Genomic DNA, 25341 nt, shown 5'->3' on the forward strand with positions numbered 1-25341 from the left:
TATGACCAATAGGCTAATTGTAATGGCCTCCACACACTACCTAGTGCATTATATGTCCAATATATGCTATATTGAGCAATTAACTGGCTCTACAGTTGAACTAGTGTGCTATATACCCGATAGTATAGATAGTAACCCTCTATACCCTACCTAGTGTACTATGAGACTCATACTGAGCCCTTAATAAATTCGACACTGCAACTAGTGCACTATATGGCTGATAGTAACGTCCTATACATCTTATTTAGTGTACTACATTAAAAATAGTCTGCCATCAATGGTGTCTACTCCCTATCTAGTGCACTATGTGTCTTCTACTGAGCTGTTAATGACCCCTACGCCGCAATGTGTAATAAAAACATCTAATAAGCAACCAGTAAGAACCCCTACCCCCTATATCGTGCACTCTTTGTCGAACAGGAAGCGGATATCTAGCAGAGTATCATGTTAATTGCTGAAAAAGCTGATATGGTTTGGAGTCTTTGATCAGTGAGCCGTCTTCCTCCCGCTGTGTCTCACTCTCCTGTCTCTCTGTTTTACACCCCTCCGTCCTCTTTCCTCCTGGCTCTGCTCTTCTTTACAGATAAACCTCATCTCCACATCACTGTGAAAGGTTCGCGCTTCAGCGCTCCGGCTTTATTCGCTGCCTCGATCACGCATTAATGCACAAATACACCTTTAAAACACGTGAAACATCAAAAAAATATTCAATAATAAATAAATGCAGCGGTATATAATATAGCTTTTTATTCAGTTCTGGATCCGGAAGAAGCAGAGAAGACCGAACGATTTTCCCAAATCTTTAAATGTGTAGCTATTAAAAAGTTAGAACTGTTTATTAAAAAAACAAAAGACACGGTGACGCCCGTCTTTATTTCACCATTTTAATAAAGTTTTAAAGTGACCGGGCGAGTAACAGTACTGTATCTGGTCCAGTGCACAGGAATGCTTTTTATCTACTTATAGTTACATTTAATCCTTCCCTCATTGCAGATGCGTGCTCCGGTACTGCAGGGGGCGCTGTTAGAATTTTATGATGGTGGAAGATCATTGCATTTGGTTACTTAATCAAATTAGGCAAGGAATGCAGATCAGGTAGCGATGACGGGCAAAAACGTGTCCACGGTTAAAACCTACAAATACGAGCTTTTTAAAATAAACAACATATAAAATCAATGATTTTATATTATATATTTATTTATGTATATATTAGTGTTGTAATGAAAGTGTGAGGAATCTTCTTGTTTAACTTGTCGAATGTGGCATTATTATTATTATAAATAATAATAATAATAATACAGACACGTTTGTGGACTATGGCGTGGACAGAAACACAGGATTGTAGTCACACGGTGGTCAGGCGCTCTCTTGAGCTCGGCGATACTCGTACACGCTCCCTCTCTCGGCAAACACTCGGGTTAAACAGCGCCGCTTAGAGGATGAGTGCTCCTCTTCCTCTGGACCATAACCCCCTCCTCCAGGGGTGTGGAGAACAAACCTGTCCTGTAGGGGGAGTGAGGGAATGTGCTCAGGAGTGCTCTCTCATTATATATATATATACACACACACACACACACACACACACTCTTACCCCAGGCTGGAGGCTGACTGAGGTCTTTGCTCCCAGGTTGATCACTCGTCCATCAGCTCGCTGTAGCAGATTCAGTCCAGCTGTTCCACTTCGTCCTCCTGACACGCACACACACACACAGTGGTGTTTATCAAGACAGATGTTTACTGAGGCAGATGTTTAATGAGGCAGGTTATTACCATGCAGGCCGTACGGCCGTGTCGAGCGTCTCTCCGTCAGCACTGACAGAATCACTTCATCTCTGAAGAGAAGCTTCCGGATCACACCATCACCACCGTGATACTGACCCCCACCTCCAGAGCCGGCCCGCAGAGAGAACTGCTCCAACACCACCGGATACCTCGGGGCGGGGAGAGAGAGAGTATAATCACTGAATGAAGTAAATATTAAACACTAACTCTTCTCACGGTCACTAACACTCTGCAAACCTGCTGGACTGATGTTGCCACGGCAACGTGAAACATTCTTCATGGAAACACAATGTGTGTGTGTACAAGAATCACCTCTTCTCCAGAATCTCTGGGTCTGTGATGCGCGTGTTGGTCATGTGACTATGGACCCCGCTCCGCCCGTTCCAGCCTGGCCCCGCCCCTGCTCCGCCCCCAACTGTTTCGTAGTAGCTACACTTCTCATTGCCGAATGTGATGTTGTTCATACAGCCCTTTGGGGGGAAAAAACAACAACACAAAAACACACTGTGTGTGTGTGTGTGTGTGTGTGTGTGTGTGTGTGTGTGTGTGTGTCACATGGGCTGTTCACCGACATGCTCACTAACCTGTGACGCGGCACACACTTCGAACGCCCGGAAGATGACGTCCACGACCCGCTGTGATGTCAGCACGTTTCCTCCGACCACTGCGGCATTCTGGGAAGGCTGCAGGATGGAGCCGGCAGGGATGATGACTTCGATGGGGGTCAGACAGCCCTGCACAAAACACACACACACAAGATATGTAGCAACAGGACAATCTTAAAACTTAGTGAGTGAGTGTGTGTATGTGTGTGTGTGTACCTGGTTGAGAGGGATGTCCTGTCCCACCATGCAGCGCAGGCAGTAAATGAGAGCGGAGAGAGTGATGGCACGAGGGGCGTTACAGTTCCCCCACACCTCCGGACCCGAACCTGAGAAATCAAACACAGCGCTGCCCTCCTGTTCGTTTATCTGCACGCGGAGTTTAATCTGTGTTCCATCATCCATCTGATCTTCAGCTTCCACGTCTAACGGGCCGCTCTGCTCACGCCGCCGCCGCACAAATTCTCTCAGCATGTCTCTGACTGCCAGTTCTGCATTACTCTATACACACACACACACACACATATATATACGCAGTGTACACGTTAGACCATAACAGTGCTGGGTTTCCTTTTTACTGTTCACACACACACACCTGAATGTATCCCATGTACGCCTGCACCACATCCAGTCCGTAGGTGTCGATCAGCTCCGCCACCAGCTGACTCCCTCTCTGATTGGCCGCAACCTGCGCTCTCAGGTCTGACAGGTTGTCATGGAGATTGCGTGTCCCGGAGCATCCTGGGTAACAAGCGGGAGCCAGGAGAGCCTCGCTCACCGCTGAAATAAACATGGAGGGAAAGAAAACCGAGGCTTTTTTTTTTCTCTGTGACACAAACGCGTAACCGAAGCCAGAGCTGTGAGACAGAAGGCTAACCCTGCTCCTGGAAGACTCCCTCCGTGACCAGTTTGAAGGAGGTGAAGACCGCCCCCTCCTGCTGGAGACAGGTGGAGTGAGGGGGCATGGAGCCTGGAGTGATGCCCCCGATATCAGCGTGATGCCCCCTGCTGGCCACGAAAAACACCGGGCCACTCACACCCTGACGGAACACCTGGAATAATAATAATAATAATAATAATAATAATAATAGACTTGTTCAACAAATTCTCCAGTTCATCACACTCTAATCATTAGCATATCAGACTGTTATAGGCTTAAACCGAGCTCATATGTAGCCCCGCCTCCCGTTATAATCCCGTATAATTACAATGAGTTAATTATTAATTATTATTAATGGAACAAGAAAACACACACACACACACACACAGTCAGAGTTGTCTGTACCGGTGTGATGACGGTCAGGTCGGGCAGGTGGCTTCCTCCAGCACATGGGTGATTACTCAATATCACATCTCCCTCCTTCAGACTGCTGCCTATCGCCTTCAACTGAGGGAGAGAGAGAGAGAGAGAGAGAGAGAGAGAGAGAGGGAGAGAGAGGGAGAGAGAGAGGGAGAGAGAGAAATACACAGAGAGAGAGAGAGAGACAGAGAGAGGGAGAGAGAGAGGGAGAGAGAGAGGGAGAGAGAGAGAGAGAGAGAGAGTCAGGAGAGAGAGACAGAGAGAGGGACATAGAGAGAGAGACACAGAGACAGCAAGACACACGGAGAGACAGAGAGAGACAAACAGTACAGAGATAGAAAAACAGACAGAAAGCAAGACAGACCTCAGTGTGAGAGTTTTTCTGATTCCCATCAACTGTGTGTGTGTGTGTGTACACACACACCTGATACTGCACAGTCTCCTGCATGGCTCCCAGGTGAACAGGAATGTGAGGAGCGTTCGATACCAGACCTCCATCAGGTCCAAACACAGCGCAGGAGAAATCCAGCCGCTCCTTAATGTTGGTGGAGATGGAGGTCCTCTGTAACACACGGCCCATCTGCTCTGTGTGTGTGTGTGTGTGTGTGTGTGTGTGTGTGTGAGAGAGAGAGAGAGAAAGAGAGAGTATTTACTATAACAGCACCACACACAGTGTTCTGCTCCTTACACGTCGTGCTACATTTCTATTCAAACCTGCGATGCTCATGAAGCGATGAGAGAAGATGGACAGCTGCACTGCATTCAGCTCCGTCCCCAGCACGCACCTGCTGTCCGTTCCCACGGCGATACGCACGTCTCCGCTCGGGGTCAGACGGGCAGAGCAGCCCGGTTCCACCAGGACGGTGCTGCGGAAAAACGATCGCTCGGTTCATCGGCCGTCTCTGACGCCGTGGTGTCCACAAACGCATCGGGGATATAAACTCACCTGTTCTTGTCGATGATGATCGCGGGTCCGTCGACGCTGTGGTCACGTGACAGGTCCTCCCACATGAACACGCTCGTCTCCAGATATCGGTCCTCGAAGTAACACTCGGTCGTCTGAGGGAGAAAACAAATCGTACGCATGACGAAAACGAAACGCGTATGTAGAAGATATTCTCGCCGGTTCGGTTTCCAGGCACCTGTGCCGGTTTTGGCGTTCGACTTCCTGTTTGAACCGGGGCCGTTGTCCTGACTGCGGATTTTCCTGATCCGCGGACGCGAACGTCGTCCACCGTTATGGCTCTGTCGGCGATGGTGAAGCCGAACTCCTTCATGTAGCTGTTTGTCGGGGGTTTAGGAAGAACACAAGAGGTTTAGCTAGCTCTCTGTGTGTGTGTTTGTGTGTGTGTGAGGTGCAGATGACGAGGCTTGATGCAACATGGCGTGTTACCGTGTGGTGAAGGCGGTACGGAAGTCTCCGGAACAGCAGGACTGAGCGTGAGCCGGAGCGTCGCTGGCGCTGATCATGAGAGCGCAGTCGGTTCCCTCGTAACGCATGTGCAGGAACACCTCCATACTGATCTGAGAACTGTCCGACAGTTTAACGGATCAGTAACGCTCGTCACGGCGTGTGTGTGTGCGTGTGTGTGTGCGTGTGTGTGTTGGTACCTGTTGAATCCACGTTTGCACAGTGTGTCATGGCAGCGCTGTGAGAGTCGCTGGATCCGGCAGTCGAGCTCGGAGTAAGAGTGCGTGTCATACTGAAGAGAACACGGCTCCTGAACCTCCTCTACAACGTCCGCTAGAGCCAAACCATACGCTGATAACACACCGCTGTACCTACAGAAAGAGCGAGAGAGAGAGCTTTACAGTGTGTGTGTGTGTGTGTATGTGTGTGTGTGTGGGATGGGGTGTAAATATTTCCACAAGGCGAGCTGAAACGTTACTTTTCACACCATCGAGCTTATTCCTCGGTAAATAAGGAAAGCGTAACGCGCCAACGTCGAGGTCTTACTTGTGTATGTAGATGGTTTTCATGCCCAGCGCTCGTGCGATGGCGCACGCGTGTTGCCCGCCTGCTCCTCCGAAACACGCCAGCGCGTGCCGAGACGTATCGTGGCCCTTCGCCTGTGAAGAGAGAATCTTATGAACCTCAAAATCAGTCGCAGCCTGAAGACTCGCCACAAGGGGGAGCATGTGTAGCGGCGAATAACTAGTAGAACATACTGTACACAAATAGTAATACAATAATTGTCCACTAGAGGGCGGTACGAATCTGAATTTTTCCAGTTTCCGAGTAAAAAATGAGAAAAACGAGTCCAACAACCTGTGTCAGTGCTCTGATTGGTCGGCACATTGCTTCGTTCGCAACTCTGATGAATCCCATAGCGACCTCCTCCAAGCTCATTTCCGCTTTGCAACTTTTTGACACGTCACTATTTGTGCGACCGTCTCCATCGCATTGTAACTGGCTGGTCGAGAGGAAGTGGTTGATCTCTTTGGTGAGCTTCTGGAAATGGGTCATGGATTCATCTATGGAGAGAGGCTCGTTCTCTCCAGGACCAAAGATGTGAGGGAAAAACGAAGGGAGCAGACGGCCAAGAGCTAAATTAGCATCTGTGACTGTGAGAGGACCCCCTGTAGGGCAAAAAACAAAACAAAAAAACAAAATGTATTACACTGAATTACTGCAGTACAGAGCTAAAGGACTGAAATCAACTTGATCTCATGTACATGGCCTGAGGGACTGGTCTGGGACCGCAGGTCTGGTTGAGGGACTGGGGATCTTGGTTTTGTTCTTGAAAAATTGGCCGTGCTCTTCACTTGAGTTTTAGGAAACTTGTTCTGATATGAGATTTTAGGCCTTGGTCTTGTAAGGATTTTGAAGGCCTGATCTTGTTTTGAGTCTTAAGAGTCTGGTCTTGGTCCTAAGCGACTAGTCTTGGTCTTGTTTTGAGTCTTGAGGATCTGGTCTTTGTTGAACTGGATATAGAGCTACAGTTGTCTTGTTATAGATTTTGAGGGACTGGTCTTGGTCTTGTTTTGGGTCCTGATGGTCTTGGGTTCGGGGAACTGGTCTTGAGGGACTGGTCCTGGGAGACTGATCTTGGGCTTGTTTTGGTTCCTGGGTATTGGGTTTGGTCTTGATTTGGGTCTTGGCTGTTGGTCTTGGTCTTTGTCTTGGGGAACTGGTCTTGTCTTTTTTTTGGTCTTGAGGGACTTGCTCTTCTTTTGGAATTTGTGCAGGGAGTGGTCTTGGTCTTGCACTTTTTTGGTCTTGAGGGACTTTTTCTTGTTTTGCAACTTGGGCAAGGAGTGTTTTTTGGGTGGGTCATCGGTGCTGGTCTTTTTGGGGTCTTGTGAGAGTGGAACTTGATGGAATGGTCATAGTTTTATTCTGGGTCTTGAGAAACTGGTCTTGGTGTGATCTGGAAAACGGTACTTGTTCTTGGTGGCCTGGGCTTGGGTTTAGGCATCTGTTATTTCAGGGACAGATCATGATTAAGTCATGATCTGGATCTTGCGAATTTAGGTTTGTGTCTTGGGAATTATGTTCTTTAACTGGGTCAAGTTTGGGGATTTCTAGTCTTGGACTGGATGTGAATTTAGGATTTTCTTGTATATATTTCTATCTTTGGGGAATCTGCCTTAGGTACTGGTAGGCTTTATTCTTCATTTTGGTCAACATGTCTTGGAAGAGTCAGACTAAATTTTGGGGATGCGGTGTTAAGTCTCGATGGTCTAGGTTTGATCTTGGTGATCTATTGAATCTTGGGTCTTAAGGATCTGCTCTTGCTCTGGGACTTGGTCAGGGATTTGGTCTGTGTTTTCCAGAAATCTAGCTTCTGTTTCAATTCAATACACCAACGGACCTTCAGCTGAAAGAAAGCTCTTTCTAAAGTGATCCATCCATATATCTGCACAAGCTAAATAATAATCCAGTCCAAAATCATTTTTAAAAAATAGTTTATATTAATTCCAGTGAGAAATGTCAGAAAGAGCCAGATAAAGACATAAAGAGCAACAAGGGGAGGAAAAAAGCTTCTTTTTTATTTAAGGTCAAGGGGAAAATCTGGTTCACTGACCTTTTTGATAGCAAGCTGGACCAGGATGAGCGCCAGCTGACTCAGGACCCACGACAAACATCCCAGACCTATAGAGTTGAAAAAGCACATATAGCAAGGAAAACTTAAACACATACAGCAGGGTTCTAAGGTCTGTGTTCGTTCTCACTTGATTCTATTTCACTGAAAATATATATTTTTTAAGCATTTCTTTTTGTACTCTGACTTGCAACTTTGTTTGTTAGGGAAAAAAAGAGAATGTTTGACAGTGGGTTGAGCAACAACCTGCAAAACATAATGATAACAGAGTAATGTTTAACATTCTTATTGCTTTAGGTTTATACTGGGTGAACCGCTAGCAATGTTTTACAGAAGGGTCACGTACAAACACTGTCCCTGAATAATAATAATTTTATATATAGTGTGTGTGTGTGTGTGTGCACTGCCTGAAGAAAAGTCGAGATCCTCCTCCCGCTGCGACGGTGTTGATGTCCAGCTGAGGCGCCTGCAACGTGACTCCGGCTGTTGTAGACTCAAAAACGTGTTCATACTGACCAGCATAGCGACTCACGTCTGTAGAAGTACCTACACACACACACACACACACACACAATAACATACAAAACATTCAGCTCACACCACTGTCCATTCTGTCGGCTATTTCCTTTTGTCTCATTGTCCCACACCCACAGAAAACACAAACATATTTCTGAGGCCTTAACATTTTGTCCTGGACTATTTGAAAACTAAGACAGATCCGTACATGAGGGCAAAAATTTGAAACTGGGCAAAGAACTCTCTGAAATAAAATGTCGGCTACGTCAACATTTAAGCCAACTCCAAAATTATGCTAACATTGAAATACTTTAAAACCTGGGAAAAGCCACGAATTTTGTCAAGTATTTAGAGCAACTGCTTCCAAACTAGAGTATCCATCTACAATTAAACCAAACAAATTTTTTTTTAAAAGATAACTACTGAACGAATGGGAAATAACTGCTGAGAAATTAGGAGGAAATTGATTATAATTACCAAAGAAATTTGCCAAAATTGTAAGCTGTAAACTCTTTCAAAATAGTTAAAAAGTCAAAGTTAGGAATAGAAAATATTGTGGAAACTCTATATAACTCTCTCGAAACATGGAACGACATCCTGAATTTGGGCAAAAGTTTTAACACAACAATAAAACTTAAATACTGCCTGATAATAATGAGAAACTTTAGGACGACAGCTTAAAGTTCTAAAAGTTTGGACAAAATTATGTATGTCAGCTACTGCGACATTTACGATAACACTCCACAAATGTGCGAAAGTGTAAACTTACAAACCTTCGGAAAGTCGTGACTTTAGTCAGGAATTTTGTACGACTACTTCGGAACTGAATTAACCGCCTAGATCAAGCGCAAAACTGTGTAAAATTTAAAGAAGTTCCTGGAAATTGGGCCAAAATCAAGCTCTATGAAATTGAGGACATGACAACATTGTACAGTGGCAACTTCAGAATTTAAGATAAGGCAGTACTTTAAAACCTACAATTTGGGAAAACTAGTCAAAACTGGATTAAGCCTCGACAATAAGTAAATATTTAAGATGGCAACTGCATAAATGGTAAAATATTGCTGAAAACTATGGAAGATTACTTCAATTACTTAAAAAAAGAATGGAGGGAAGCTCTAAAAAAAACTCAGCCAAAACTGTATGTTGGATATTTTACAATGTAAAGAAATAAATGGTAAAATATTGCAGATTTCTTCAATTACTTAAAAAAGAATGGAGGGAAATGCTAAAAAAAAAACAAAACTCAGCCAAAACTGTAAGTTGGATTTTTTTTAACAATGTAAAGGAATTCATTACAAATGAGAGAAATATACAAGACGACTATTTCAGTACTGAGAAATCTCTCTTTGAAACGCTGAAGACATTCTGATCCGTAAACCTGAGAGGACTTAAATTATGGCAAAAGTTTAACACGTGTAAATGAAAAATAATGTATCGGGATGCTCCCTTAAAACAGAGCGAAAATAAATAAATAAATTAAACACGGCAACTTCTGAATTTAAGGGAGCTCTTGGAAATTTGTGCATAAAAAAAAAAAAACAAAACAAAAAAACCCCCAAACTGAGCTTTATGAATTCGGACAAAACTGTAGGTGTACACTGGCTACTGTACATTTTTAAGATCGCAAAATTTAAGAATTCACAACTGAGCCAAACATTTTCATACTTGAAACAATTTAGAAATTTAGTATGACGTGAAATTTAGATATTGGGAAATCTCTCGGAAATTGGGAAAATTAGGAAGTTATGACCAGCTGGAAGAACTACATCAAGTTATAAATAAATAAATAAATATGAACACACTTCTACGCCGAGGAAATTGGGACACTCCGTGAAAACAGGGCGGAAACGTAAGATGGTGGAAAAAAAACGTGTCAGCCTTCCTTAACCCAACCCCCTTCTGACTTTTCTCACAATCCGTCCCTCTGCCTGCGTCTCACCTCCCATGTCGAAGCCGATGACGGGTGTGTGGTGTGTGTCAGCGTGCGCGGTCAGGGCGTAACCCACGACTCCTCCAGCTGGGCCGGACAGAACTGCCCGAGAACCGCAGAACTGATCCATAGGAGTCAAACCTCCGTCCGATTGCATGAACAGCACGTCCACACCCTGTCTCACACATACACACATAACTTTCAAGGTACCAGTGTGTGTATGTGTGTGTTTAAGATAACATTAAGACTGACCCATATCTTCATGCTTAATGTTAACAAGGACCACACACACACACTCACAGCAAGTCGTCCCTTGAAGCCGGACGTGAAGGCATTGACGTACTGGTGAATTTTGGGTGTGAGGTAGGCGTCCACACACACGGTGTAGCCACGAGGCACGGCTCTGATCATCGGCATCACCTCGCTCGATAGAGACACCTGAGTGAACCCGAGCCGGCGAGCCAGAGAGCCCAGCGCCTGCTCGTGATCCGGGTATCTAACACACACATGCACATTAAAATGCACACGGATACAAATTGTTCATTTGGAAAAGGATACACACACACACACACACACACACACACACACACACACACACACATGTATGAGTGCAGCAGCAGCACGGCAAGGCTGGTGATTCCCCGAGAAAGCACAGCTTTAAGATCTCTCTCCACACACTGAAGGTCCAACTCAGTCCACACCTCCAAACTCTCACCTGTACTACCTACACACACACACACACACACACACACACACACACACACACATTACGTAACATTATCAGGTGTATCCCTTTGTTCCTGAAATCTGCCATTTTTTACTAAAAACGTGGCTGGGTTTGTTTCTGTTGTATTACAGTATTACGTCACAGTGCTGCTGAATGCTGGATTCTGATTGGTCAGAAGGTGTTGATTCATTTTCTATAACAGCAGCTCTGACAGTAGCGCAGATGAGAGGTGTTACATATACACATACACAATGTGTATTCACACACACACTGTGGAAGGGAGCGTCACACAACCAATTAATACCTGCGACGACCCGCTTAGGTTCTTCGCTCGGTAGACGGCAGCCATCTTGCTTCAGGACGACTCTTTCGTCCACTTCGACGACGTCTTCGTACAGCACATCGGGCACACGTACTTCCTGTGCAGAAACAAACACGTACGTGTATGCGTTCCAGATGAGGTCGGAGAGGTCGTGTCGAGCCTGTGTGATAATGTGCAGTGTGTGTGTTTACCAGGTCGAAGAGATCGGGTCGAGCCTGTGTGCCGATGTGCAGCAGGTGTTTGAAGCCGCGGGTCACGGCGAGCGCCATCTGTTCTCCCTGCCGCTCTAACAGCGCGTTGGTCGCCACCGTCGTACCCATGCGGATCCAGCCAATCAGAGACGAGTCCAGAGGCTCGTCGCGGGGAAAACTCCTTCCTGTTTCCTGTTGGAAATCCAACCAGTTTTCACTTTCTTTTAACCTCGTGCCATCTTGCTCTCTTACTCCCTCTCCACCTGTCTGTCTCTCACCTGCTCCAGTATGCGGCGGATGCCCTCGGTCGGCGCGTCTCTGTAGTTCTGCGGGTCGTGCGAGAGGAGCTTCATCACTCGCTCTTCACCGTCCGGCAGACGAGCGAACACGTCGGTGAAGGTTCCGCCGCGGTCGATGGCGAAACAGAACTTTCCCTCGGAGTCGGCCATGCTGAACTGACCAAGATACACACACACAGAGTTTTCCATAGGCATGTTGCTTTTTAGCCTTAGCACAAAGTGCTACAAAACCCAGAGTACACCTTCCTCACTGTGAAGCATGGTGGCAGTAGCATCATCCTGACAGTTACATTTGACCTGTTGCTTTTTTTTTTAGTGGACGGCCATAACTCCTTGGTCTTCATTAGTCACGTTCTTTTACAAACTCTGGGTTCTTCCAAGAACAGGTGCATTAAAAATGCTCTTCCCCCATTCTTTCATTTAGAATTTAAGACCCATAGAGGGTTAAAACAAAAACAATATGGAAATATGGACGCCTGTATCATGAACTTAGATGATAGTAACCCCTAATGCAGAACTACCGACCTCAATAATCACCATATCTCATTTAAATCTGCAATATCCAGATAAAAGCGTTAACATACCGTACACTGTAGTTTATATAACGGTCAAAGTGTGGAAACAATAAACAAAGCCGTCCTCTGCTCAGACAGCGACTCTCACACTGAGGCGTCACACACGCGCAGAGCGGGTTTCTTTTATATGGGGCGGGGCTACGTACAGGCAGCGTGATTGCGTCATGTAGCTAAGCCACGCCTCTTGTCCGCACGGTATACCTGTGCATACTTCCGTACTAGATCGTGCACAGCTCTATTCTGGATTTGTACTGTTTTTGACGCACTGTTTAGAACAGTAGTGTGCACAGGAAATATACAGAATATAACAACAAATCCAAATGAGTTTAATGTTAATTAGTTTATGTATATATATAATATTAATACTCGTATTATATTACACATACACTACATGGCCAAAAGTATACGCACCCCTCCAAATGACTTGGAGTTCAGAAGTTTCAGCCACACCCACTGCTAACAAGTGTATAATATCGAGCACATACCCACGAACTCTCCACACTGGCATTAGAATGGGTCAGCATTAATGGTTTATGTTTTATTCCTCTTAGACCACAGCGATTTGCCAACTTTTCATTTAGTAATGGGGGGGAAGGGTGGATCTACAAATTTTAAAATGTTGCTTTTATCTATAATCTTAAATTCTGGTGTTAAATTTTCCTCTGTAATATGATATTTAACAGTATTAACTGCAGTGTTACGTTTTATTTACATCAGGAAATCTGATCTCCCTGGAATAGGACATACATCTCCCTGGAAGAGGACATTGTGATATCTCAATTGGCTCTTCCTGGTTAAATAAAGGATAAATAAATAAATTGTGTTGTTTATATAGAATGGAATGGCTGCAGTTTTCATGGAAACTCCTTGAAGAAGGTGTCAGAGAAAGATGCTGCACAAACTATTAGACATCATGGACGATGTGCCATCGATACTGGTCATATAGTATTTTATTTTAAAATATACTGTATACAACGTTATTGCGTGGTGTGATTTGTGAGGATTTGGCGGCATCTGCAGGCAAACGGCGGTATTGCAGCGGTACAGCGCTACATTCCGCCCACACAAACAGGGCCATTCCGGAAACTTGCTAAGCTTTTAACTCCTGCTTCCATGGCACATTTTGGCCTGAATGACAGCTTGATGTTTATTGATGGACTGACGGCGTGTTGACTGGAATCGAGACGCGGCTAATCGGTGAGGTTTCGAGCACGAACTCCTTCGTTTTGTCCTCTTTTACTGGGTCTGATTTACAGAAGGAGAAACAGTCTGGCTTGCTTTTAGATAGCACTGCACAGCATAGCATTCCCCTGTCTGGTTAGCTTAGGTTAGCTTAGCTTAGCATAGCCAGGTAACGCCTCTCCAGCCTGCGTTAAACATCTCCTTCAGCAAATAGTTATGTTTATTTACGGTAAAATGGCATTACAGGAATGTTCCGCTGTGATTTAAGTGTTTAACAGTTCATAAAGTTTCATTCTCTCCAAAATGTCTCCTAAGTTAAGCTAAGATATGCTCTGCTAAGCTAATGCAACTAGCTGCTAAAAGTACTTCGACTCTTGCTAAACTGCATTAGCTAACACGGCTAGTTGTTTGTTAATAGTTTTGCGTCACTTCTGGTAAAGTTCAACCGGCCTAGCGCGCGCACACTAATTACAGTTTATTACTTTTACAGACATGGTGTAGTAAACATCTAGTGCACTACCTAGTGTTCTGTCTCTATAACATACTCTATCTAGTGCACTACCTAGTGTTCTGTCTCTATAACATACTCTATCTAGTGCACTACCTAGTGTTCTGTCTCTATAACATACTCTATCTAGTGCACTACCTAGTGTTCTGTCTCTATAACATACTCTATCTAGTGCACTACCTAGTGTTCTGTCTCTATAACATACTCTATCTAGTGCACTACCTAGTGTTCTGTCTCTATAACATACTCTATCTAGTGCACTACCTAGTGTTCTGTCTCTATAACATACTCTATCTAGTGCACTACCTAGTGTTCTGTCTCTATTCCATACTCTATCTAGTGCACTACCTAGTGTTCTGTCTCTATAACATACTCTATCTAGTGCACTACCTAGTGTTCTGTCTCTATAACATACTCTATCTAGTGCACTACCTAGTGTTCTGTCTCTATAACATACTCTATCTAGTGCACTACCTAGTGTTCTGTCTGTATAACATACTCTATCTAGTGCACTACCTAGTGTTCTGTCTGTATAACATACTCTATCTAGTGCACTACCTAGTGTTCTGTCTCTATTCCATACTCTATCTAGTGCACTACCTAGTGTTCTGTCTCTATAACATACTCTATCTAGTGCACTACCTAGTGTTCTGTCTCTATAACATACTCTATCTAGTGCACTACCTAGTGTTCTGTCTCTATAACATACTCTATCTAGTGCACTACCTAGTGTTCTGTCTGTATAACATACTCTATCTAGTGCACTACCTAGTGTTCTGTCTGTATAACATACTCTATCTAGTGCACTACCTAGTGTTCTGTCTGTATAACATACTCTATCTAGTGCACTACCTAGTGTTCTGTCTCTATAACATACTCTATCTAGTGCACTACCTAGTGTTCTGTCTCTATAACATACTCTATCTAGTGCACTACCTAGTGTTCTGTCTGTATAACATACTCTATCTAGTGCACTACCTAGTGTTCTGTCTGTATAACATACTCTATCTAGTGCACTACCTAGTGTTCTGTCTCTATAACATACTCTATCTAGTGCACTACCTAGTGTTCTGTCTCTATAACATACTCTGTCTAGTGCACTACCTAGTGTTCTGTCTCTATAACATACTCTATCTAGTGCACTACCTAGTGTTCTGTCTGTATAACATACTCTATCTAGTGCACTACCTAGTGTTCTGTCTGTATAACATACTCTATCTAGTGCACTACCTAGTGTTCTGTCTGTATAACATACTCTATCTAGTGCACTACCTAGTGTTCTGTCTCTATAACATACTCTATCTAGTGCACTACCTAGTGTTCTGTCTCTATAACATACTCTGTCTAGTGCACTACCTAGTGTTCTGTCTCTATAACATACTCTATCTAGTGCACTACCTAGTGTTCTGTCTGTATAACATACTCTATCTAGTGCACTACCTAGTGTTCTGTCTGTATAACATACTCTATCTAGTGCACTACCTAGTGTTCTGTCTCTATAACATACTCTATCTAGTGCACTACCTAGTGTTCTGTCTGTATAACATACTCTATCTAGTGCACTACCTAGTGTTCTGTCTGTATAACATACTCTATCTAGTGCACTACCTAGTGTTCTGTCTCTATAACATACTCTATCTAGTGCACTACCTAGTGTTCTGTCTCTATTCCATACTCTATCTAGTGCACTACCTAGTGTTCTGTCTCTATAACATACTCTATCTAGTGCACTACCTAGTGTTCTGTCTGTATAACATACTCTATCTAGTGCACTACCTAGTGTTCTGTCTGTATAACATACTCTATCTAGTGCACTACCTAGTGTTCTGTCTCTATAACATACTCTATCTAGTGCACTACCTAGTGTTCTGTCTCTATTCCATACTCTATCTAGTGCACTACCTAGTGTTCTGTCTGTATAACATACTCTATCTAGTGCACTACCTAGTGTTCTGTCTGTATAACATACTCTATCTAGTGCACTACCTAGTGTTCTGTCTCTATAACATACTCTATCTAGTGCACTACCTAGTGTTCTGTCTCTATAACATACTCTATCTAGTGCACTACCTAGTGTTCTGTCTGTATAACATACTCTATCTAGTGCACTACCTAGTGTTCTGTCTCTATAACATACTCTATCTAGTGCACTACCTAGTGTTCTGTCTCTATTCCATACTCTATCTAGTGCACTACCTAGTGTTCTGTCTCTATAACATACTCTATCTAGTGCACTACCTAGTGTTCTGTCTCTATAACATACTCTATCTAGTGCACTACCTAGTGTTCTGTAATGATCATTCCATAATCGGAGCAATCAGACTGATCTCTCTCTCTATCTCTCCCCCCCTCTCCATCTCTCCCTCCCTCATTCCATCTCTCTCCCTCTCCTTCCCTCTCTCTGCATCTCTCCATCTCTTTCTCCCTCTCCCTCCCTCACTCTATCTCTCCATCTCTCTCTCTCTCTCTCGCCATCTCTCTCTCTCTCTCCCTCCATCTCTCTCTCCCTCTCCCTCCCTCACTCTATCTCTCCATCTCTCTCTCTCTCGCCATCTCTCTCTCTCTCTCCCTCCATCTCTCTCTCCCTCTCCCCCCTCTCTCTCTTTCCCTCTCCCTCCATCTCTCTCCCTCTCCCCCTCTCTCTCTCCCTTCATCTCTCCCCCCTGCCCCCCCTCTGTCAGGTAGAGATGGCGTTATGGATCCAGGCTCAGCAGTTACAGGGCGATGCTCTACATCAGATGCAGGCGCTCTATGGTCAGCACTTCCCTATAGAAGTGCGCCACTACCTCGCCCAGTGGATTGAGACACAGCCTTGGTGAGTCACACATGCGTGCACACTCAAACACACACATGCACACACTCAAATACACACATGCACGCACACGCACACTCAAATATACACAAGCTCAAACGCGCACACACTCAAAAACACATATACACTCACACACTCGAATACACACACCTGCACACGCTCAAACACACTTTCAAATACGCGCACACGCATGCATATACACACATGTGCGCACACACACACACACACACACACACACACACACACACGCATGCCCATGCGCGCACACACTCAAACGCACACAAACAGACTTTCAAATACACACACGCACACACTCAAATACGCACACACACACACGCAAGCACACGCACGCGCGCACACACACGCATACGTGTTGAATCAGACATATTTTAATTCCTAAAAACTATAGGGAATAAATGCTACTGACTATGTATGTGTGTGTACAGGGATGCCATAGACATAGAGAAGCAGCAGGAGGAGTTTAAGGCGAAGCGTCTATTGGACAGTCTGATCCAAGAGCTGCAGAAGAAGGCGGAGCATCAGATGGGGGAGGATGGCTTCCTGCTCAAGATCAAACTGGGACATTACTCCACGCAGCTGAAGGTAACACGCGGGCACACACACACACACACACACACGCACGCACGCACGCACGCACGCACGCACGATGATGTCATCAAAAAACGACAGCCAGTCATACACACTCATGCAACACACAACTTCACATCAAAAACTTTTAACATTTATTTTACACACTCACTGCTTCCCATTCGCTTCATCACACACACTCTCACACTCACACACACTCACACACCTGTCTGTCTGTATATCAGTCTCCTTGTCTTTCCGTCCATCTGTTGGTCTCCATCTACCTCTCTTTTTATTTGCTTTCTCAGTCTATCTGTCTTTTTTAATCTGCTCTTTATATGTCTGTCTGTCTGTCTGTCAGCCTGTCTAACTCTTTAACATGTGCTGTCTGTCTGTCTGTCTGTCAGCCTGTCTAACTCTTTAACATGTGCTGTCTGTCTGTCTGTCTGTCAGTCTGTCTAACTCTTTAACATGTGCTGTCTGTCTGTCTGTCTGTCAGCCTGTCTAACTCTTTAACATGTGCTGTCTGTCTGTCTGTCAGCCTGTCTAACTCTTTAACATGTGCTGTCTGTCTGTCTGTCTGTCAGCCTGTCTAACTCTTTAACATGTGCTGTCTGTCTGTCTTTTTTGTTTTGTTTAGAGCACGTATGAGCCGTGTCCGATGGAGCTGGTGCGATGTATCAAACACATCCTCTACACGGAGCAGAGACTCGTACAGGAGGCTTCTAACGTGAGTCTCTCTCTCTCTCTCTCTCTCTCTCTCTCTCTCTCTCTCTCTCTCTCTCACACACACACACCAGAGCTACAGCGTGATTTACATGTGAACTGTATGTGTTCACGTTAAGTTCTTGCTTAACTTCATGACAGTCTAACCCAAATTGGCTCGGTTTTATTGACGATTAACAATCGGCTGAACGTTTTTGATTGGCAGGTGAGCTCTACAGGGGGCGGGGCTACGGACACCACGCCTCAGAAATACCAGCAGATCAACCAGATGTTCGAGGAGCTGCGTGCCATGACGCAGGAGACGGAGAACGACCTCCGCAAACTCCAGCACAGTCAGGAGTACTTCATCATCCAGTACCAGGAGAGCCTGAGGATCCAGGGTACACACACACACACACACACACTACCTTTAAACTCAGAAATTCTTATTAGTTTTATGATAATGACTTATTCTTTTTCCTGGCTCTCTTTATCCCAGCTCAGTTGAGTAGTTTAGCGAGTTTGGCGCCGGCCGAGCGCGTGCAGAGAGAGACGAGTCTGCAGAGCAGGAAAGCTACGTTAGAGGCCTGGATAACCCGAGAGGCTAACACGCTGCAGAAACACCGACAGGTAACACACACACCTGAGAAAGAGAACTTGTTGCCAGTTCGTCTATCATAAAGAAATACGTGGAAAAAAAATGTGTGTGTGTGTGTAGGACCTAGCAGAGAAGCACCAAAGGACGATGGCGTTGTTGAGGAAACAGCAGACGGTGATCGTGGACGACGAACTGATCCAGTGGAAGAGACGACAACAACTAGCTGGAAATGGTGGACCTCCAGAAGGAAGTCTGGACATCCTGCAGTCCTGGTAAACACACACACACACACACACACACACACACACACACACTACTGTAAACACACTAACTGTAGTACTAACCGTGTGTTTGCTGCTCGCCGGTGTTCAGGTGTGAGAAGTTGGCCGATATGGTCTGGCAGAACAGACAGCAGCTTCGGCGTGTCGATCACTTAACGCAACAGCTCCCCATCCCCGGCCCTACAGAGGAACTGCTCAAGGAACTTAACGCTACCATCACCGACATCATCTCGGCGCTCGTCACCAGGTGGGTTCACCTCCGCGTCAAACGCGCGCTGCCATCTGTAATCCTTCGCCGTTTAACGTTAACGGCCGATTCGACACAATGTCATTTTGTTTTTCGTGTCTTTGCGTCCGCAGCACGTTCATCATCGAGAAACAGCCTCCGCAGGTGTTAAAGACGCAGACCAAGTTCGCCACGACGGTACGCCTGCTGGTCGGGGGAAAGCTCAACGTGCACATGAACCCCCCGCAGGTGAAGGCCACCATCATCAACGAGCAGCAGGCCAAAGCTCTGCTGAAGAACGAGAGCACCAGGAAGTGAGTCCTACACACACTGGTTTAAAAATATATATATATATATTAATTACACTCCACTTCCTTATTTGGTCATTACGACCTGAAGCAGCGGCGGTTCTGAGTCATGCAACGAAGGTCTAAGGGTGTGTGTGTGTGTGTGTGTGTGTGTGTGTGTTTCAGTGACAGTAGTGGAGAAATCCTGAACAACAACTGCGTGATGGAGTATCACCAAACCACAGGCACGCTGAGCGCACACTTCAGGAACATGGTGAGAACAAGACGTTTGTTAAGCGCTTTTGCGAGCGAGGGGCGGAGTTTACTGAAAAGCGCAGGCTTTAGAGCTAGCGAATTAGACACCCGCCTCATTTGCATAATCCTAAGCAGGTGCGCAACCCTGCTCTGAATACGAGTAACTTTGTCCGTCTGCCGTTCCAGTCGCTGAAGCGCATCAAGCGCTCGGACAGACGCGGCGCCGAGTCGGTGACGGAGGAGAAGTTCACCGTCCTGTTCGAGTCTCAGTTCAGCGTGGGAGGAAATGAGCTCATGTTCCACGTCAAGGTCACGTCTCGCTCTCGCTCTTCCACGCCGTCAGGTCAGGTAAAGATAACGCGTGAGCACTGCATGTTAACCGCGCGTCTCTTTCATTACCGCAGACGCTATCGCTGCCCGTCGTGGTCATCGTGCACGGGAGTCAAGACAACAACGCCACGGCGACCGTGCTGTGGGACAACGCCTTCTCGGAGCCGGTAATGTATTGTTGTCGTTATATCGGTGGACCCGGATGTCTTTGATGGTGTTATTGACACGCGTGGGCCTCCTGCAGGGTCGCGTCCCCTTCGTGGTGCCCGATAAGGTCTCGTGGCCACAGCTGTGCGAGGCCCTGAACGTCAAATACAAATCGGAGGTGCAGAGCGAGCGCGGCTTGTCCGAGGAGAACCTGGTGTTCCTCGCTCAGAAAGCCTTCAGCAGCTCGAGCAACAACCCCGAGGACTACCGCAGCATGACCATGACCTGGTCCCAGTTCAACCGGGTAGGGACACCGTCCTGTGTTTAACGCATTCCAGAACGAACTCGAGCGCTGATGGGTCTGCTTGTGTGTCGTGTAGGAGAGCTTACCGGGAAGGAACTTCACCTTCTGGCAGTGGTTCGATGGAGTCGTCGAGCTGATGAAGAAACACCTGAAGGCTCACTGGAACGATGGGTAACGCTGCCGGAACGTTCCGTTAGCACAGTCGCGAGGGTTACGCAGCAGGGTTAGACGTACGTGTGTGTGTGTGTGTGTGTGTGTGTGTGTGTGGTTTCCAGGGCGATCCTGGGTTTCCTGAACAAACAGCAGGCTCAGGACATGCTGCTGTCCAAACCGAACGGCACGTTCCTGCTGCGCTTCAGCGACTCGGAGATCGGAGGGATCACCATCGCCTGGGTGGCGGAGAACCCCAACAAAGCAGGTCTGTCTCTCCATGTCCATCATCCGTCATCCGTGTCTGGTTGCAGCATTCAGTTTTTTGGACATTTGTGTGTGTGTGTGTGTGTGTGTGTTCTAGGAGAGAGGATGGTGTGGAACCTGATGCCCTTCACCACGAAAGATTTCTCCATCCGCTCTCTGGCTGACCGCATCAGCGACCTGAACCACCTGCTGTTCCTCTACCCCAACCAGCCGAAAGACGAGGTGTTCTCGCGCTACTGCACGCCGCCCAACTGTACGCCAACGACACACACTCCTGCTTTTAATATCGTAGCCTAGCTTCACGCTTAAACAACTCGATCGTGGTCGTATTTTCTGTACTTCCTGTTCCTGTGCGTCCTCTCTACGATCGCTGCTAGTGCCCGTGAAAATTTACGAACCCCGACTTACGATAGGTCACTCACGTGTGTCGTTGTTTTCTGCAGCTAAAGCGGTGGGAGACGGCTATGTCAAGCCGGAGATCAAACAGGTGGTCAAAGTCGAGTGAGTATTTTCATCTGTTATAGCTAGCTAAACCTAAGACTAACGCTAGCGAGAGAATTATCACATTACGTTACTTTTTTTTTTTCTCCGCCCCTTATAGGTTCGCCTCGTCCAATCCCGAGCAGTCTCCTGGAAACCCCACCTTCATGGACGCCTCCCCTACCATCACTCAGCCAGGCGGTTTCCCTATCTACCCTTCCATGTGAATATACCTCTTTTAATCACTTATTATTCCACACGTCCTGTTTCTACTTCCTGTCTGCAAAAGTGCATGGATTCCTAATGCGGAGAAGAGAGAAGTGGCATGGACGACTAGCTTTCGCAGTGTTACTATCAAGGTTTTGTGTGTGTGTGTGTGCGTGTGTGGCAGTGATCCGATCCTGGACGAAGGCGGAGATTTCGATCTAGATGAGACGATGGACATGGCCAGACAGGTGGAGGAGTTCCTAAGCCAGCCTTCGGAGGCGCAGTGGAGCGGACAGCAGTCGTGACCTTTGAACTACACAGAGTGACCCCTGGGGTCGCGTTCCATTTAAAACAAAACATTTTTTTAAACAAATGTGAACATGTTCGATAGCTTGCTAACGACTTTGCAATGTTATTTCGTGACGCTGCTTCTCAGCTATCTGTTTTGCTAGCCGCCTGAGCAGGATTAAAAACCGGGAGAGAGGAAATCTCAATCGACGAGGAAGATATTTGTAGAGAGCGATGAATTAACCAGCCCTTAAAGCTAACGCTGACGCTAAACGCGTTCCACCCGATCGAATCCCGCATTTCTAATGGTTCAGAAAGCTACCTGCTGTTCGACGTTTCGCTGAAATATCGCACCGATCGTGTGTTTTTTTTTTTTTTCTTCCCCCCTGTTGAAGCGATCGTGTCGTTTTTCTACATGATCTCCTTTCAGTTCTGGATTCCTCAGCCGACGCCCAAATACAGTCAAAGATTTCGCTCCTGGGAAGTTCCTCGTCTTCAGAGTCGGGTTACGCGTGCACTTCCGAGACCTTGTCGCCTGCGTGTAGCTTCACGCCTTCGCCAGAGTTTCCTCAAGTAGAAGCGCCTACGCGACCGCCGATAAGCCCGTCGACCGCTGAAAAAGAAGATCAGGGATAGAAAAATGAAATAGCAGGGGGTTTTTTTTTTTCTTTCTCGGAAAAGTAAGAGAATTTAAACGTGAAAAAAAACACTAATATCGTAGAAGAACAAAGGAATGAAATGAATCTAATAGGAGACCGGTATATCACCAGTATATTACCGCAGGAATAGTCCTAGTTGTAATGTCTGCATTTGAACAAAATGGCTTCCAGACTCGTTATTCAGCAGCACACGGAATAGCACTTGATCCAGCGCAGACTTCAAACCCGAAACAGGAAGTGAACTTTTTAGAGCGGAACGATTCCTTAAACCAGCGAAATATTTGGATGGAGACGTCCGAATTCTCACTACCTCTGATCATAAAGGACCTGAACCCATTTTTCTTGCCATATAGAGAGATATTTTCTTTGACATTTTTAAACTTTTACCCCATTAACATCATTTCTGGAAGAAATTTTCTTGAAGCTATACCTCAAAGACCTGACAAACCACGTCCAAAATTACACCCTTTACTTATTTGTTGATTAATGTTTTTTTTTTATGTTTAGCGTCATTTAAAAAAAAGCCATACTAAGCGGGAGCAATTTACACTTGAAATTTGTAAAAAAAAAATTTTGTTATTACGAATTCTATTATTAATTATTAGCCTTGAATTAATCAATCATGCCCTTTTTAGCTAATTCTTTACGATAGCATCCTAATAAAGGCCATAACAATCTCTATCTTGTCCAATTTATTTTCTTTTTTAATATATAGGTAAATATTCATTCATGTTATCTATAATGTGCTCTTCTTTTTTTGTTTGTTTGTTTCTTTTTGTAATTAATTAAGGTGAATTTTAAATAAATTTTTCTTTCTTCATTCACATTTACTGCCAAAGTAAACACCATAACATAATCTCGCTCATCGTTTTCTTTTTAGATCTGTACTATTTAAAATGGATTATATCCGCCTGGATCATTTAAGTCACTTTTCTTCTTTTAAAACACCGTCATTTTTCCCCCGTACTTTGGCGTATGTTATTCCACTTTGCTTTGTTAAGTTCAGGTTAGGATCTCAGGAAAACCCACCAATCCCAGAGAAAATATTATATACTTATGAACGTTGAGAAATATCTGTGAGGAAAAATTTACAACCACATTTTTAAAAAATGCTGTTTTATGATCTTTTTTTTAATTACCCGATGTTTGGCACTAGACCTGCGTCCACGGTAGGCATGTGCCGATATGACATTTTTGTGTCACGGTTTACGATGATGTATCGACTATGTCTTTAACAGTAGCTGTTATTATTGGTCAGCGTTTTTAAGTGTGCGTGAATTACTCAGGATTTGGCTCCCTTTGTATGTGACACCGGTTTACTCAACAATCGCTCGCTAGCTTTGTAGCTCAGATGAATGGAACGGTAGCAGCGATAATCTGTGAAGTGTATCTGCGATGATAGTATTACGCCTGCCGAATATTGCAACGTAACGTCGAAGTGGTGGGTGTTGATTCAGCGTTTTTGGTTAGCAATGACTTTATCAGCTTTGGTTTAGAGGTTCGATCAGCTGTTGAATCGGTTGGTTTTGAATCCTGGATTCAGTTGCCTGTGGCATGTTGTATAGATGAAGTATGGCTCAGTGAATTGGTTATCTGTGATTCATTGATCAGTTGAGTGACTCCTTGGTTCACTGAACGAATCACCAGTGACTTGTTGAATAAGCCACCCATTAGTAGGCAGAAGCTCTTTGAATCATTAGGCTGCGGCTCACTGAATCGGTTATGATTGTTTCATTGAATAGATCAACTGTGGCTCATTGAATCAGTTAGCTCTGGCTCATTGAATCAGCAATCTGTGAGTCACTGAATCAGTCAGCTCTGTCTCGTTGAATCGGTCAGCTGTGACTCACTGAATCGGTCAGCTGTGACTCACTGAATTGGTTAGCTGTGGCTCGTTGAATCGGTCAGCTGTGGCTCGTTGAATCGGTCAGCTGTGGCTCGTTGAATCGGTCAGCTGTGGCTCGTTTAATCGGTCAGCTGTGGCTCGTTGAATCGGTCAGCTGTGGCTCGTTTAATCGGTCAGCTGTGACTCACTGAATCGGTCAGCTGTGACTCACTGCATTGGTTAGCTGTGACTTGTTGAATCGGTCAGCTCTGGCTCGTTGAATCGGTCAGCTGTGGCTCGTTTAATCGGTCAGCTGTGACTCACTGAATTGGTTAGCTGTGACTTGTTGAATCGGTCAGCTCTGGCTCGTTGAATCGGTCAGCTGTGGCTCGTTTAATCGGTCAGCTGTGACTCACTGAATCGGTCAGCTGTGACTCATTGAATTGGTTAGCTGTGACTTGTTGAATCGGTCAGCTGTGACTCGGTTAATTGTTCTGAATAACTGAGTATTGGCACATGCCTCGTGTCTTAAGCATAACATCTTGGTGTCCATGTAGATAATCTCTTACGACATTGTTGTGATTTGTATGTGTGTTTGTGTGTACCCGCTGCAGTATTCCAGTTCCAAACCGGTGCTGTTATGTCGTACGGCTCCGATCCGTGTGCCGATCTGTTAGTGTTTTCCGTTTTTTAAAATTGTAGACGTCGGGATCCGTTTTCATTCACTCTCCGATGCGCTTTGCTCTGCTCTTCTCTTTTTTTCTTTTCTTTTCTTTTGGTTGTTAAGTGTGTATTTGATGTAACTTGGGAGATAAAAGATGGTAATAAAGTTTTATAAATATTTCACTCATTCGTGTTACTGGACTTTTTTTTTTTTTGTAATATATTTCCACTTGAAAAATAACATCCAAAAACGTCATTCTGAAATGGAAGAAACAAAAAGAAGCAA

At 45.2% G+C, this 25341-nt stretch overlaps 2 protein-coding genes across 9 annotated transcripts; one reads left to right on the forward strand and one right to left on the reverse strand.

Annotated features, from left to right (window-relative positions):
- Positions 1 to 98: 98 nt before the first annotated feature.
- Positions 99 to 18127, reverse strand: oplah (5-oxoprolinase, ATP-hydrolysing). Of its 7 annotated transcripts, none has more exons than XM_053639671.1 (26): positions 17223 to 18127; positions 11698 to 11874; positions 11420 to 11611; positions 11211 to 11325; positions 10780 to 10903; positions 10480 to 10675; positions 10189 to 10354; positions 8138 to 8276; positions 7713 to 7780; positions 5954 to 6264; positions 5642 to 5754; positions 5296 to 5466; positions 5078 to 5215; positions 4827 to 4965; positions 4631 to 4743; positions 4399 to 4550; positions 4049 to 4269; positions 3670 to 3771; positions 3262 to 3436; positions 2980 to 3164; positions 2604 to 2885; positions 2367 to 2516; positions 2095 to 2252; positions 1771 to 1931; positions 1592 to 1689; positions 99 to 1503 (listed from the first exon to the last, which is right to left on the reverse strand). In XM_053639671.1, the coding sequence occupies exons 2-26, from the start codon at positions 11866 to 11868 to the stop codon at positions 1357 to 1359; spliced, it is 3987 nt and encodes a 1328-aa protein (XP_053495646.1). In that variant the 5' UTR covers positions 11869 to 11874; positions 17223 to 18127; the 3' UTR covers positions 99 to 1356. The 7 variants fall into 7 exon arrangements, 5 of the variants coding, with proteins under 5 accessions (XP_053495646.1, XP_053495647.1, XP_053495644.1 ...); XM_053639672.1 differs by lacking the exon at positions 17223 to 18127 and adding an exon at positions 12303 to 12405 and having other exon boundaries at positions 4109 to 4269; XM_053639669.1 differs by lacking the exon at positions 17223 to 18127 and adding an exon at positions 12303 to 12405.
- Positions 13290 to 25238, forward strand: stat5b (signal transducer and activator of transcription 5b). Of its 2 annotated transcripts, none has more exons than XM_053639675.1 (19): positions 13290 to 13490; positions 16669 to 16798; positions 17242 to 17398; positions 18024 to 18113; positions 18315 to 18489; positions 18588 to 18718; positions 18807 to 18958; positions 19059 to 19214; positions 19328 to 19507; positions 19667 to 19754; positions 19922 to 20044; positions 20140 to 20232; positions 20310 to 20516; positions 20593 to 20687; positions 20792 to 20934; positions 21031 to 21186; positions 21377 to 21434; positions 21535 to 21636; positions 21805 to 25238. In XM_053639675.1, exons 2-19 carry the CDS (start codon positions 16671 to 16673, stop codon positions 21923 to 21925), a joined length of 2355 nt encoding a protein of 784 aa, XP_053495650.1. In that variant the 5' UTR covers positions 13290 to 13490; positions 16669 to 16670; the 3' UTR covers positions 21926 to 25238. The 2 variants fall into 2 exon arrangements, with proteins under 2 accessions (XP_053495650.1, XP_053495649.1); XM_053639674.1 differs by having other exon boundaries at positions 13291 to 13490; positions 16665 to 16798.
- Positions 25239 to 25341: the final 103 nt, after the last annotated feature.

This window comes from Ictalurus furcatus, chromosome 13 (genome assembly GCF_023375685.1).
Source record: "Ictalurus furcatus strain D&B chromosome 13, Billie_1.0, whole genome shotgun sequence".
NCBI lineage: Eukaryota > Metazoa > Chordata > Actinopteri > Siluriformes > Ictaluridae > Ictalurus > Ictalurus furcatus.

Coding starts and splice junctions, on each gene's coding strand:
- oplah (XM_053639671.1), bottom strand. CDS start 11,868: ATGGCCGACTCCGAGGGAAAGTTCTGTTTCGCCATCGACCGCGGCGGA. Junction 11,326..11,419: donor GACCCGATCTCTTCGACCTG/GTAAACACACAC, acceptor GTTTCTGCACAG/GAAGTACGTGTGCCCGATGT. Junction 3,437..3,669: donor ACCTGACCGTCATCACACCG/GTACAGACAACT, acceptor TTATTATTCCAG/GTGTTCCGTCAGGGTGTGAG.
- stat5b (XM_053639675.1), top strand. CDS start 16,671: ATGGCGTTATGGATCCAGGCTCAGCAGTTACAGGGCGATGCTCTACAT. Junction 20,045..20,139: donor AGCTCATGTTCCACGTCAAG/GTCACGTCTCGC, acceptor TCATTACCGCAG/ACGCTATCGCTGCCCGTCGT. Junction 21,435..21,534: donor AAACAGGTGGTCAAAGTCGA/GTGAGTATTTTC, acceptor CGCCCCTTATAG/GTTCGCCTCGTCCAATCCCG.